At 53.1% G+C, this 12,119-nt stretch overlaps 3 protein-coding genes across 3 annotated transcripts; 2 read left to right on the top strand and 1 right to left on the bottom strand.

The window, feature by feature from the left end:
• Nucleotides 1-281: 281 nt before the first annotated feature.
• Nucleotides 282-3,092, bottom strand: AAFC00_000077 (uncharacterized protein; the record flags this gene model as incomplete). The annotated part of the gene is made up of 1 exon (XM_069347538.1): nucleotides 282-3,092. The coding sequence occupies one exon, from the start codon at nucleotides 3,090-3,092 to the stop codon at nucleotides 282-284; it is 2,811 nt and encodes a 936-aa protein (XP_069196262.1).
• Nucleotides 3,093-3,999: 907 nt separating this feature from the next.
• AAFC00_000076 (uncharacterized protein) lies at nucleotides 4,000-6,636 on the top strand (the record flags this gene model as incomplete). Its single annotated transcript, XM_069347527.1, has 2 exons — nucleotides 4,000-4,017; nucleotides 4,105-6,636. The coding sequence occupies 2 exons, from the start codon at nucleotides 4,000-4,002 to the stop codon at nucleotides 6,634-6,636; spliced, it is 2,550 nt and encodes an 849-aa protein (XP_069196261.1).
• A 1,751-nt stretch (nucleotides 6,637-8,387) lies between these two features.
• On the top strand, nucleotides 8,388-10,027 carry AAFC00_000075 (uncharacterized protein; the record flags this gene model as incomplete). Its single annotated transcript, XM_069347517.1, has 2 exons — nucleotides 8,388-8,754; nucleotides 9,342-10,027. 2 exons carry the CDS (start codon nucleotides 8,388-8,390, stop codon nucleotides 10,025-10,027), a joined length of 1,053 nt encoding a protein of 350 aa, XP_069196260.1.
• Nucleotides 10,028-12,119: the final 2,092 nt, after the last annotated feature.

Below are 12,119 nucleotides of genomic sequence, written 5' to 3'. Positions count from 1 at the left end.
ACGCCTCTGGTCCCACCCTCCCTCTACATGAGCAGTAGAAAATAATACATACAAGCCCCGAGACGCGCATCAATGAGTAAACGCCGAGCAAAGAAGGTAAGAAAAGAAGAAGAAGAAAATCCAGGATTCATGGTCATATAGGTCGCTTTGCTCGCTCAGAACGCCACGCTAGAAATGTCCCTCGAATGCGCACTCGTAGTGGTATATGTATAATGCAATAGAAAGAAACGACGACCGGAGAGGAAGCTGATAACAATGCCACGAGCAGGAGAGGAAGGCTCTCACAATTTACTCCTCACCCCCTCCAGTCTGAAGCGGACGTCCTTCAACACCTTACTCACAGGTCGCCACTCTTCGAACTCGCCGACGATCTCGCGCACTTCGTCGCCCATGTCCTTCTTCACCACATCCTCTTCCAGTATTCCTCGCAGAGCCCAGGGCAGAAAGTACGGGTTTGCGTTGCTGCCGCTGGCTGGTAACTCGAACGGTGCGAGCACGGGAGGAATGCCGGTCGTGGCTAGTGACGAATTAGAAATGCTGCCCCTGCGCAGGGCGTTGGCGGCATCGATTGAAGAAGGAGGTCCACCACGGCTGCTGCGGCGCAGAGCGGCTTCATGCCTAGCTTGCTGTTCGGATTCCGTCATGGTGTTGTTGCTGTTTCCAGGGACGACGTCGGTGGTTTCGAGACAAAACTCGAGGGCGAGGTCGTAGACTGCCGGATCATCGTAGACGGTGCTGTGGCCTTGTCCGCCATAGAGTGAGCCTGCTAGCGGCAGCGAGAGCTCGCGGATCAGACCGTGATCGGAGATGCCTAGGTTGCGGAGCTTCAGCGCAAAAGCGACGAGATGAGTGATGAAGTCAGGTGCGTGCACGCGTCCATCCACGAAAACGCAGCGGTAGACATATGGGTGGGTGAGAGTGCTAAAGGTAGAAGACTCGAGAGACACGAGCTGGTCGTCGATGCTTCCTGCGTAAGTGATGCGCACGTTATGACGCAGGACCACATCCAGCGCCGTTGCATATTCCATGCTGACCTTGCTTGCAGGTCGGCTGAAGTCGAAAAGCTCGGCGGCGGAGCCTGCGCCTAGCAAGCGGCTCTTGTAATCAGCGAATGGACCCAGATTCACTCCTGCCATGGCACAGATGCTGATCTTGGCATGCGGGCTCAGGCAGCCCAGCTGTATGAGCTTACTGACGAGCATGACGGCGACGGGCACACCTTGACTGTGGCATGCAACAAAGATCAAGTCTGCGGTCCGCAAGTGCGATAGCCAATTCAGGAGAAGCTTCCAGAGGGTGTTGACACGATCAGCGATAAAACCTTCGCCTTCGAGAGCGACAGTCTCGATCTCGCAGTCGATGTCCGGTTGGTTCTTCTCGGCCCATGCTCGAATAGCAGCAGAGGCGTGGTTCGCGAAACGGATGGATGTACCAGTGGGCGGACCAAGCACTTTCTGAATCAACGGCGCAGGAAAGTAGCCATGGACGCCAATGGCAACAGCGTTCTTGATCTTGGGAAGGGTCGGAGAGATGGCGACGTGGTTCTTGGAGACAGGAGCGTCTATGATTCTTAGCGAAGAGGCGACATATTGTGTCGCGCGTTCCCAATATGAGGGAACTTGAGCCATGGTATAGGTATCGCGGAACGCGGGCAATACCATATTGGCCGGTCGATCTGAAGGTTTCGTGGCCTTGACAGCGGAGGTGCTCTTGGAGGCATCGTTCGTCTTGCCAGTGCCAGGCTCCGGAGTGTTGGCGCGGGTCTGGGCTGGGCTGGCCGTCGTCGGCGTATCAGGAGCTGAAGCAATGTTTGGGCTGGCAGAAAATGTGGCGTTCTTGGGAGTCTTGAGAGAAGCGGAGCGGGCGATGCGTTTGGCCTTTGATTTCTGTTCGCGCTCTTGATTGAACTGGGCAGCCTCGGGATGAGACTGTGAGGGAGTGTCTGCTACGGCCAACTCTCCAATCTGTCGCTGTGTCTGAGTGCCGTTCGGCGTCGAACTGTTCCCTGGCTTTTGCTCTCTTGACCAAAAGGCCCATCCTGCTGCCGACTTTGTGGGTGGCGAGGGAGCAGGGTGCTCTGGCTCATGCGTTCCTGGGATCGTACTCTCGACTGCTTGTGGCGGCGTGGGCTCCGGAGAGACAGTGTTCTCTGGTGGTGAGGGTTGTGGGAGAGTAGACGATTCATCGTGCCTCTGCTGTGTGTTTTGCGCTTTACTCCAGAGACCAAACCACGATCTGGTTGAGCCATAGCCTAAGTCTTTGTTGGCTGCTACGACGGGTGCATTGGGCGGGTCGGCAATAGGGAGGGCTGGAGTGGCGGCGTTTTCTTCTGCAGGGGGATTTTCCTGAGCAGGCGATGTGGGTAATGGAGTGTTGCTGGTCTCGTTCTGGTCGGGATGGTCTGGCTTTTTGTTGCTGTCGTCGGCCTTCTCGGGCTGTGTGTTGTATCCGTCAGGTCTTGACCACCAGCCCCACCAGCCTCTTTGCGAAGAGGTCAGTTGAGTCTGGGTGGAGTCGGGTTGTGATGCAGTGTCCTTGATGGGATCAGGCGGCAGAGGGGCGTCGTCTGGCGGTCGAGAATCATCTTCGGTCGTTGTCGTCGTTCCTCCCTCTCTGACCTTCATATCCGGCACGTCGTCCTCCTTTATCTCCTTGGTCTCCTCTTTGGCTTCTCTGGATCTGGGTCTGTCGAGATCCGAAGGAATGCCTGTCACGTTGACCCTTGACTCAGAAGGCAGACTCGGGATGGATTTGCTGCTGCGTTTGAGCGTGTTGTGCATGTATCTGGCGACCTGGGCGGATCCTTCAGCCAGAGCCTCTGAAGTCGCTCCACCGGCAACCGAGATGCTCTCGCGCGTCGCTTGGGCTACGGGAGATGCTTTGGCACGCCATGAACCTGATTTGTTATACCAACTCGCCCTGCTGGACCGTCGCTCTGGCTTTTGGGACTGAGTGTCATCATCCGGAGCCGCATCTTCTTCTGGCTTGGCGGGCGGGGCAGCGACGGCGTTCTCATGTGATTGGACTTGATCATGGTCTTGACCTGCTGATGCCGGGTGGTTTGGCTTGTGCTTCTTGTTTCGCGGACCCATGGAAGGGAGAGTCGGACAGCACTGTGACGAAAGATGGAGATATCAAAGGATGAGGGAGACTTGAGGGATGGCGGCGCAATGGACGGGTGGGGAAGGGGCGCCTATCCCTCTGTGCCTGTTGGTCTTTGTCTCTGATCTCCGATGAACGTGTGGGCGATCAAATGTCCAAAGCGGTGTTCAAATGGATTATGCGGACTTGAGGTGTTATTGTTGTTGTAACAGTACTTGTACCTGGTTGGACCTGGATCGCGCGACAGTCAATTGTGAAATTGAACCAGGAACAATAATGGAATGAGGGGGAATAATAGCGAGTACGGCGGATAAGTGCAAGGTACGGAGCATCCAGCGACAAGGCGACGAGTCTGTGCTACTTTACTGTATATTGCGCGAGGCACTCACAGTACAGGGCATCTAGTGATACAAGTAGTAGTGATAACTAGTCCTGATCCACACCTGCAACTTTATCTATGGAAGCAGTACTCCTGTCTTCACCGACTTTACTGTACAGAGGCATACTGCTGCAGCCAGAGCCAGGACTTTCTTATTCTGTAGTAAAGTAAGGCAAGGCAGGTAAGGTAAGGTACCTACCTTATCTTACCCTATTCTTTCGTCATCCCCGCCCGTCGTCCGTCTTCCGTCATCGCGATAAAAAAGAAATGCGGTGCCAGTCGCTGCTGATACAAGTATGGTCATGGGTTCCAGCCATATGCAAGAGTCATGCAGCTCAGGCAGCCGCCCATGGCGCTCAGACTCGACGACTCGCTAGCGGCGGGGAAGAATCTCCGTCCGTCGCTCTTTCTACTTTCAGGGTTTCTCTGCATGCAGGAAACTTTTCTTGTTCTCCAGATCAATTATTCTGTATTATTTCACTCCCATCTCTCCCTGCTATTGTTCGTAGAGGGCAGTCATGGCCATCCAGAAAAAGGTACGCGCATTTCCGTCTTCTTCAATCTGTAACTATAGGAAGAAGAAGAAGGAAAGAAAAAATCACTGACCACCATCGCCCGCGCAGCACGGCAAAGGCCGTTTGGATAAATACTACTATCTTGCAAAAGAAAAGGGATATCGCGCGCGTGCTGCCTTCAAGCTCATCCAACTCAACAAGAAGTTCGGTTTCCTCCAGCAGTCGAGATGTCTGATCGATTTGTGTGCCGCCCCCGGTTCGTGGCTGCAGGTCGCGGCAGAGACAATGCCGATTAAGTCTCTGATTATCGGTGTCGATCTCACTCCCATCAAGCCCATCCCCAAAGCAATCACCTTCCAGGGCGACATCACCACCGACAAGACCCGCGCCATCATCAGAGGTCATCTCAAGACATGGAAGGCAGACACTGTCATTCACGACGGTGCTCCCAACGTCGGTACCGCCTGGGTTCAGGACGCTTTCTCTCAGAACGAGCTGGTCTTGCACTCTCTACGCTTGGCCTGTGACTTCCTCGGCCCCAACGGAAACTTCGTGACAAAGGTCTTCAGATCAAAGGATAGTTCCAAGCTCGAGTGGATTTTCAAGCAGCTTTTCAACAAGGTCGAGCAGACCAAGCCTCCTTCCTCCCGTAACGTCTCCGCCGAGACCTTCTACGTCTGCCGTGGCTTCAAGGCACCCAAGTTCCTCGACCCCAGATTCCTCGACCCCAAGTACGCCTTCAGCGAAGTCGAGGCTCCCGCACCCAACAATGAAGCCAAGGTCTTCAACCCCGAAGTCAAGAAGAGGAAAAGAGAAGGTTACGAGGACGGTGACTGGACCCAGTTCAAGGAAGTCCCCGCCAGCGACTTCATCCAGACTGAGGATCCCATTGCCATTCTCGGTGGCATGAACAAGCTCGGCTTTGATCAATCCAAGAACGGCGATCTCGCTCTTGCCACTCTGAGTCAACTCCCAGAAACCACCGAGGAGGTCAAGATCTGCTGCGCCGATCTGAAAGTTTTGGGTAAGAAAGAATTCAGGCTGCTCTTGAAATGGCGTCTCAAGGTCCGCGAGCGATTCGGTTTCTCATCAAAGCAGAAAAAGGCCGCCGAAGAGGCCGCCAAGAAGGAACAGGACGGCGTCGAAGTCGCAGAGGTCGAGGACATGGACGAGGAGATGAAACTGCAAGAGGAGATTCAGAACATGAAGGACATGGAATCCAAGGGCAAGCGCAAGGACCGCCGCAGGGAGAACGAGAGAAAGCAAAAAGAAATCATCCGCATGCAGATGCACATGACTACACCCATGGACATCGGTATGGAACAGGCTGGTCCCTTTGGCGAAGACTCCATGTTCCAGCTCAAGAGCGTCGACAAGGCTGGCTTGGTCGGCAAGCTCGCTCGGGGCAAGATGGTGAACCCTGTCGAGGAGAAGCAGGAGGAGGTTGTCGATGAAGTCACCGACGACGAACTCGGCGACGAGCTCGAGAGACAACTCGACAACATGTACGAAGCCTACCAAACCCAGAAGGAAGACAGAGACGCCAAGGCCCGCGCCAAGCGAGCACGAAAAGCGCGCCACGGTGACGATGAGGAGTTCGAGGGCTTTTCAGACAGAGAAGACGACAGCGACGCTGACGAGCCGCGTGGCGAAGACGACTCTGACTCTGAGTACGATGAGGACGAGAGCAACAAGCTGGTCACCGACCTCGACAACTCCGCCAATCCTACTAACGGTCTTTCGAAGCGAGCAGCAAACTTCTTCGAGCAGGACATCTTCCAAGGTATCGACGGACTAGACGACATGGATCTCGACGAGCCCGAGACGACAAAGGACAGAGACAGCGGCGTCGAGATGGAAGACTCTAGCTCGCAGTCGCCGCCTCTCAAAGCGTCCAACACAAAGACCAAGACCGTGGTCGCGCCTGCCGAGGACTCCGAGTCCGAGTCTGACTATGGTGCAAATGAGGAAGCAGGTTCGGACGAGGAATCTGAAGACGATGGCGGATTCGAGGTTGTCAAGAACAACCAGACGCAATGGGATCGTGACAGCGAGCCCCAGAACGCCAGTGGACAACCTTCCATCGATATCATCACGGCAGAAGCCATGACTCTGGCACATCAGCTCGCCACCGGTCAAAAGACCAAGCACGACCTCCTTGACGACAACTTCAACAAATACGCGCTACGCGATGTCGACGGCTTGCCCGAGTGGTTCCTCGATGACGAGGGTAAGCACTCCAAGCTGCAACGACCCATTACCAAAGAGGCCGCCGCTGCTATCAAGGAGAAGATGCGAGCACTGAACGCGCGACCCATCAAGAAGGTCCGCGAGGCCAAGGCGAGAAAGACTCTCCGTGCAGCCAACCGTCTCGAGAAGCTCAAGCGCAAGTCTGCGCTCCTGGCTGACAACGAAGACGCCAGCGAAAAGGACAAGTCCAGAGATATCGCCAAGCTCATGGCAAAGGCCAGCAAGGGCGGCAAGAAGCGACAGCCTGTCAAGGTCGTTGTTGCCCGTGGTGGCAACAGAGGTAACAAGGGCAGACCTGGCGGTGTCAAGGGTAAATACAAGATGGTTGATCCTCGTCTCAAGAAGGATGTGCGTGCACAGAAGAGGCTGAAGAAGAAGTACGGCAACTAGGCTGCGCTATGGAGATGATGGGGGATAAAAGGAGGGAATTTGTATTTACGTATTGCATCTATCAGGAACATGTTTGACTGTCCATCAATGGGATCAGGGGCAGACGAACACAAAACTATCAAGGCGTTAGGGCGCTTGAACTCGAGGGGGACATGGCGTAGATGCAAAAGAAGCTCTTCTGTTCTGGTTCTCTTGCCATCTCTTGATCACACGTAATGGTGTATATCACTCAATATCTCACATATCTACCTTCGATAACCCGCTGCACTAGATCGATTCCTTACCTGGGGGCCGAATGGATGTCCTACGCGGACAGCGCCACTGCGTGGAGCCTTTCTTCTCGTCTCCAACATTGATGTCTAGCCCAAAGAGCATCTTGGACCTGGGTTGTCAACCTGAAATGACGAATCGCACACACATAAAATACCAAGGTCTTCCGTACAACATTGACATTTGTCTCCACGCACGTCCAACACTACAGTGATAAACTTATCCTGCGCATAGGCTACGAAGATGCAACACAACACCTCAAACCAAGAGTAATAGCATATACACACACGATCACCTCATCCCAAGCCCCCATCGCGCAAGCTCAAAGAAATAACCACAGCAAACCCTATCCCAATCCCACCTCTACTCATCGCACAATAGAAAAAAGAATAAAATAAGCTTTCGCGCGCAACGCTTCAATCCCAACAAAGCCAAGCGCAGCCGTACTAACCCACCTTAAAGAAAGTCAAGACCCAGTAGCCCCACCCACGGACGTGGAGAGTCCTACGCACCCACTGCAGTCGGTCGCCGGCCGACGGCCTGGCCTTGTTTTCTTCGTCGTTGGCTTGAGGAATGTAATTATGTCAAATGGTCCAGTGCATTTACCTAACTTCGCGAGCAAAGCAGTGAGGTAGGAGAGGGCGTCTCGCCGGCGGGACGAGCGAGCAAGCGATACCCATCGTTCGGCGCGCATGTCGGCCGGCGAAATCAGCCCCCTCGGCGCAAGCGCAATCTTTCTTTCATCTGTGGTTGCGGGTTTTGGTATGGTTGGTAGGGTAGAGACGTGATAAGATAGTGTGTAGGTATTTGGTGTTTGTTTGAGGATAGCGAGGGGAGAGTACCTCACTCTTCGTTACTTTTTCTGCTTCTCTCCTTTTTTTGAGTTGCTGATGCTCTTGACTCATAGAAGGATTTGATGGGTTTCTTTGTTGCTATCTGCCTGTCTTCTCTACATTCTCATTCCAACAACTTTAGACGTGATTTGAAGAATACGATTTTCTGGAAGAAGGACCCTTGGTCGCTTGCATGGCGCCGTCGTGGTTTTTGTCTTCGCGCTAAGATCTCGCAAGGATCGATCGCTTGTACTGTATAATACTTGTACTCGCACGAGTGACGGTTTTTCTTTCTTCGGACTGCTGGCCGACTTCTCTTTCTCAGAGGGTTCGTAGGTATACAACACTGCGACTGGACTTTTGTTTGTTTTCTTCTCTTTGGTGCTCGGACTATAGAGCATCGAGCATTAATAGGAAGAAAAGAAAGACTGGCCGAGTATTTCACTAGTAAGCGGGGCCTCGAATCGAGTACTTATCAAGGTGTAACTATTCGCTTGAAAAGGCACTTGAAGGCTAGTAGCATTTGACGCATCGGACTACACACCCCTCCAAAGGAACGAATATATTCATCGTCGGAGAATCGAATCCAGGAACTTTCAGACAACATATCCATCATCACCAGGAATACAACAACAAAGCAACGACCAAATGCAACAAGATCCAGCGTGCGCAACCGCGGCGCACTCGTCCAACCAAGGACCACCGACATCTCCAGCCCCCTACCTCGACGAAAAGGCGAACCCCCAACAAGACCATCCCCCAACCTCAAGCGCATCCTCCAAGACCTCGGCCCCGTCCCCGATGATCCCTGCCAACAGTGGCGACAGACAACAAACCAACTACCACGGCGAACCTATCGTGCCCCGATCATCCAGTATGTTATCGCGCGCGCGTCTGACAGGCCCGTTAGATGGCTCGAAGGGAGACTTTGCGTTGTTGGCGCATAGTTTCGTCACGGGCATGGTCGATGCGGCGACGTTTGCGAATTGGGCGGTTTTCGTGGGCATGCAGACTGGTGAGTCTCTTTTTTCTTTTGGACTTGCTGCTTTTTTGGTGGTTGCGGTTTTGCGCGGTGGTTGTGTTTTCTTTTTCTCTCTTGGGTGCTATGGACGGGCGTTGGTTGTTGTTGTTGTTGTTGTTGTTGTTGTTGTTGTAGCAGTGTTTGACGAAGATGAGAGATGGGATGAGGTAGGTGGAAGTGAACGTGTACGATCAGAGCTTTTGCGAGATACTCAGGCTACGTTCGTTCGTGGCTTGGTTTCTGGCACAACATGGATGTAATGTCTGCTGGTTCGTGAGACATGTCAGGCATGCTTTACTGATCTGGTATGGACGTTGGCATGTTGCAGAAACTCAACTCTATGTCATGATATACATACACGCATTGGAGATGAAAAATCAAGTGTTGCTGTCTTCTTTCGTTTTGAGCATAGGTTCATTTTCTTCTTACGCTGCATCACAAAAAGAGGAGGAAAGAAAATTCACCACATTGCACTCTTCCATCATCGAACCCGTAACCAAGACGAGAAAGCAAGAAATATATCAAAGAAGAAAGGAGAGAAACAAACAAAAGGCCAACCATTAACGCACAACAATCGCCAGGCAACACCGTGATCCTGGGCCTCTCATCAGCAACCCTCCCCAACAACCCGCATGCCTGGTCTTCAACGCTCGTATCCCTAGGCTCCTTCCTGGTCGGCGCATTCTTCACCTTCCGCAGCACTTCCTTCATCCTGCGGCCCTCAACCCCGTCCTCACCCCCACGCACAATCGCCTCAAACCGTCTGTGGCTAAGCACAATCTACCTGCTCCAAGGCCTCCTGATCATCATCGCCGCAGCACTCGTGACGCCCGCGCACCTAGTCCCGCATAACCGCTCGCCCGGCGTGCCAGACGACGCCCACACGCGCGGCGTCATAGGCAACATAAAGATAATCTCGCTGCTGCCTCCCCTGGCGTTCCAGAGCGGGATGCAAATCGCCACGACGCGGCTACTGGGCTTCAACGAGCTGCCCGTCAACGTCTTGACCTCTTCATACGCAGACCTCATGGGCGACCCTGCGCTGTTCGCAATCCGCAAACAGAACATCAAGAGGAATCGGAGACTGGCGAGTGTGGTTTTGCTTGTTGTGGGCTCGATTTCTAGCGCGTGGATTATGCGGAGTAGGGGCGGGATGATGGCGGTTTTTTGGGTCGCGGGTGGGGTTAAGGTCGTTGTTGCGCTTGCTACGCTGTTGCTGCATCCTGCTGCTGATGTTGTTGTGCCGCCTCCGGCTGCTGCTAAATAGGCTGGGAGTGCGGTTAAGGCTGTTTAGGTCGGGAGGAGAACAGTCGAGGGGTGAGAATGTGCAAGTGATACCTAAAGAAGAAGGGATAGATGTGATATGAAGAACAGTGGGTGGGAAACTAATTGACGAGATTGGACAGCGCACATGTGCTATAGACACTGTATAGATGAGGAATAGCCCTAGATGAGGACAAGGGGGGCATACAGATGTAATTTAATGGAATGGATAGGTAGATCTCATATGAGACAAGAGAAGTTTGCATGATGAACAAGGGAAGAATAAAAACTCGTTGGCCGGCAAGCAGTGGCAATGGTAGTGGTAGGACGGTTTGCAGGAGAAATCAAACATGAATGTTCAGCCTACCATGGTTGTATAATGAAAGGCGAATGCACGAATCACTCGAATCGAGTAAATCGATCCTGTCAAGACACCAAACGACGGCATTCAAGCCCTCGCGAGCCTCCAAGCCTTTCTCGTGGAACCATGCATACCATGATCGAAAAAATGAATAGGTTACGATCACATAGCCAATTCGACGAGACAGCTATGTCCGAGTAACACTCCATCCATGTCACAATTTTCACCAGACGAATGCTTATCGAACACTCGCTCTGTCCTCTTCGTGTACCTACCTACCTCGGTCGAAACGATGTTTGGAGTAGATATAGAACATTCCGGCACATTACATAGTTCATATCAGTTTCCCGTGCAGCAGCGCGCCACTGCTTTCCCTCGTTTAGGGTTCTGTCGCGACGATCGATGAAAGTGTTGAAATGGAATAACCTACCAAGTCGAACGTGGCGGTAGGCGACCCTTCCATAGGGACCTCTAAAGGCAGCAACATTTCATGGCCGTTCTCGCACTGGGAATTGACATGTATGACAATCTGTCTGTGAGCGAGCGCGAGGTGGATTTCGAATAGGCGAGGGCATGAGGCATGCATCGTCCACGTCGCTTCAGAAGACATTCTGTCTATGAACAGAGTCGACGCAGAACCTAAAAGAGGCGAGGGCATTCGACGGTAGTAAATATGCCCGACGGGCAATGCAGCCTTTGTTCTCGTCACAATGCTGTAGCATGGTCGAACGCCCTACGCCATCTCTCGAGCAGATCCAGGTCGAGGAGAAGAACAGAAGTGGAAACGCGCAGGCCTGAACAAGCAAACACCCTGGACATGTCAGAGAAGGAAGCGGTCCATCGGAAGACGAACATGCACATCCTTGATAGTATACACTAGAGATCTTGGATGACTTTTGGTCGACCATGTCCTAGTCAGTCGCTGGCTGATTTTTTCCAAGGTCCGTAGTGGAAAGAGAGTGTTGTTTCCGAAGTCTCGATCCGGTGTGTCAAAGCATGGGCTGGCCGGCACCTTGTAACACGTGAGGAAGAGGCGTCGTGTTAATTCCCGGTCCTGTTTTCCGTCAAAAAGCCAAGCTGAACCATGTCAGTTTCTGTGCATGGGATATAGCCTGCACGCAAGGAAGTTCTGGTCCTCCGGGGTGGGGGGGGACCCAATGAAAAAGCTGATTCAGTCAGATCCTTGTGAGACTTGCGATAATCATTCCAGATACCTGCTAGGTTTTGCAAGCGGCACGATCAGCGCTTCGCGATACAAAAGGCAAAGACTTCCGAGCTCACGTCATGAGACCAATGAACTCTGACTGCGTGTATCTGCGAGAGCACTGGAAAACAGGGTATGTGTTGAATAGTTTGTTGCGACTTGATGGGCCGTGTGTAGGTGGACGTGGTGCGGCCAGCTGACGGCAGAGTGAGCGTTTGACGCTGCCACGGGGGGGGGGGGGGGGGGGGGTAGACTCGCCTACTTAATGCGGTGGCATAGGCTGTCACACAAGAGGCAAAGCAGGGAGGATGTGATGAGCGGGCAGCAAAGGCATTGGAAGGATCACGATTGGGCATACAGCTGCTTGTCAAATCACACAAGCCATGCAAGCAGGAAGCGAGAAAACCATGGCCACATAGTCGACCAGCGAATGCACACCATCCGTGTGCGCAAGCGGACCGATATGACATGGCTGACCCCATCCCAAGACACCGAAGCAAGGTAGCTTTCCTAGAGGACTCATGCAAGGTG

Source organism: Neodothiora populina (genome assembly GCF_041146345.1).
Source record: "Neodothiora populina strain CPC 39397 chromosome Unknown canker_contig_1, whole genome shotgun sequence".
Taxonomy (NCBI): Eukaryota; Fungi; Ascomycota; class Dothideomycetes; order Dothideales; family Dothioraceae; genus Neodothiora; species Neodothiora populina.
This window is presented reverse-complemented; position numbering and strand designations above follow the sequence as displayed.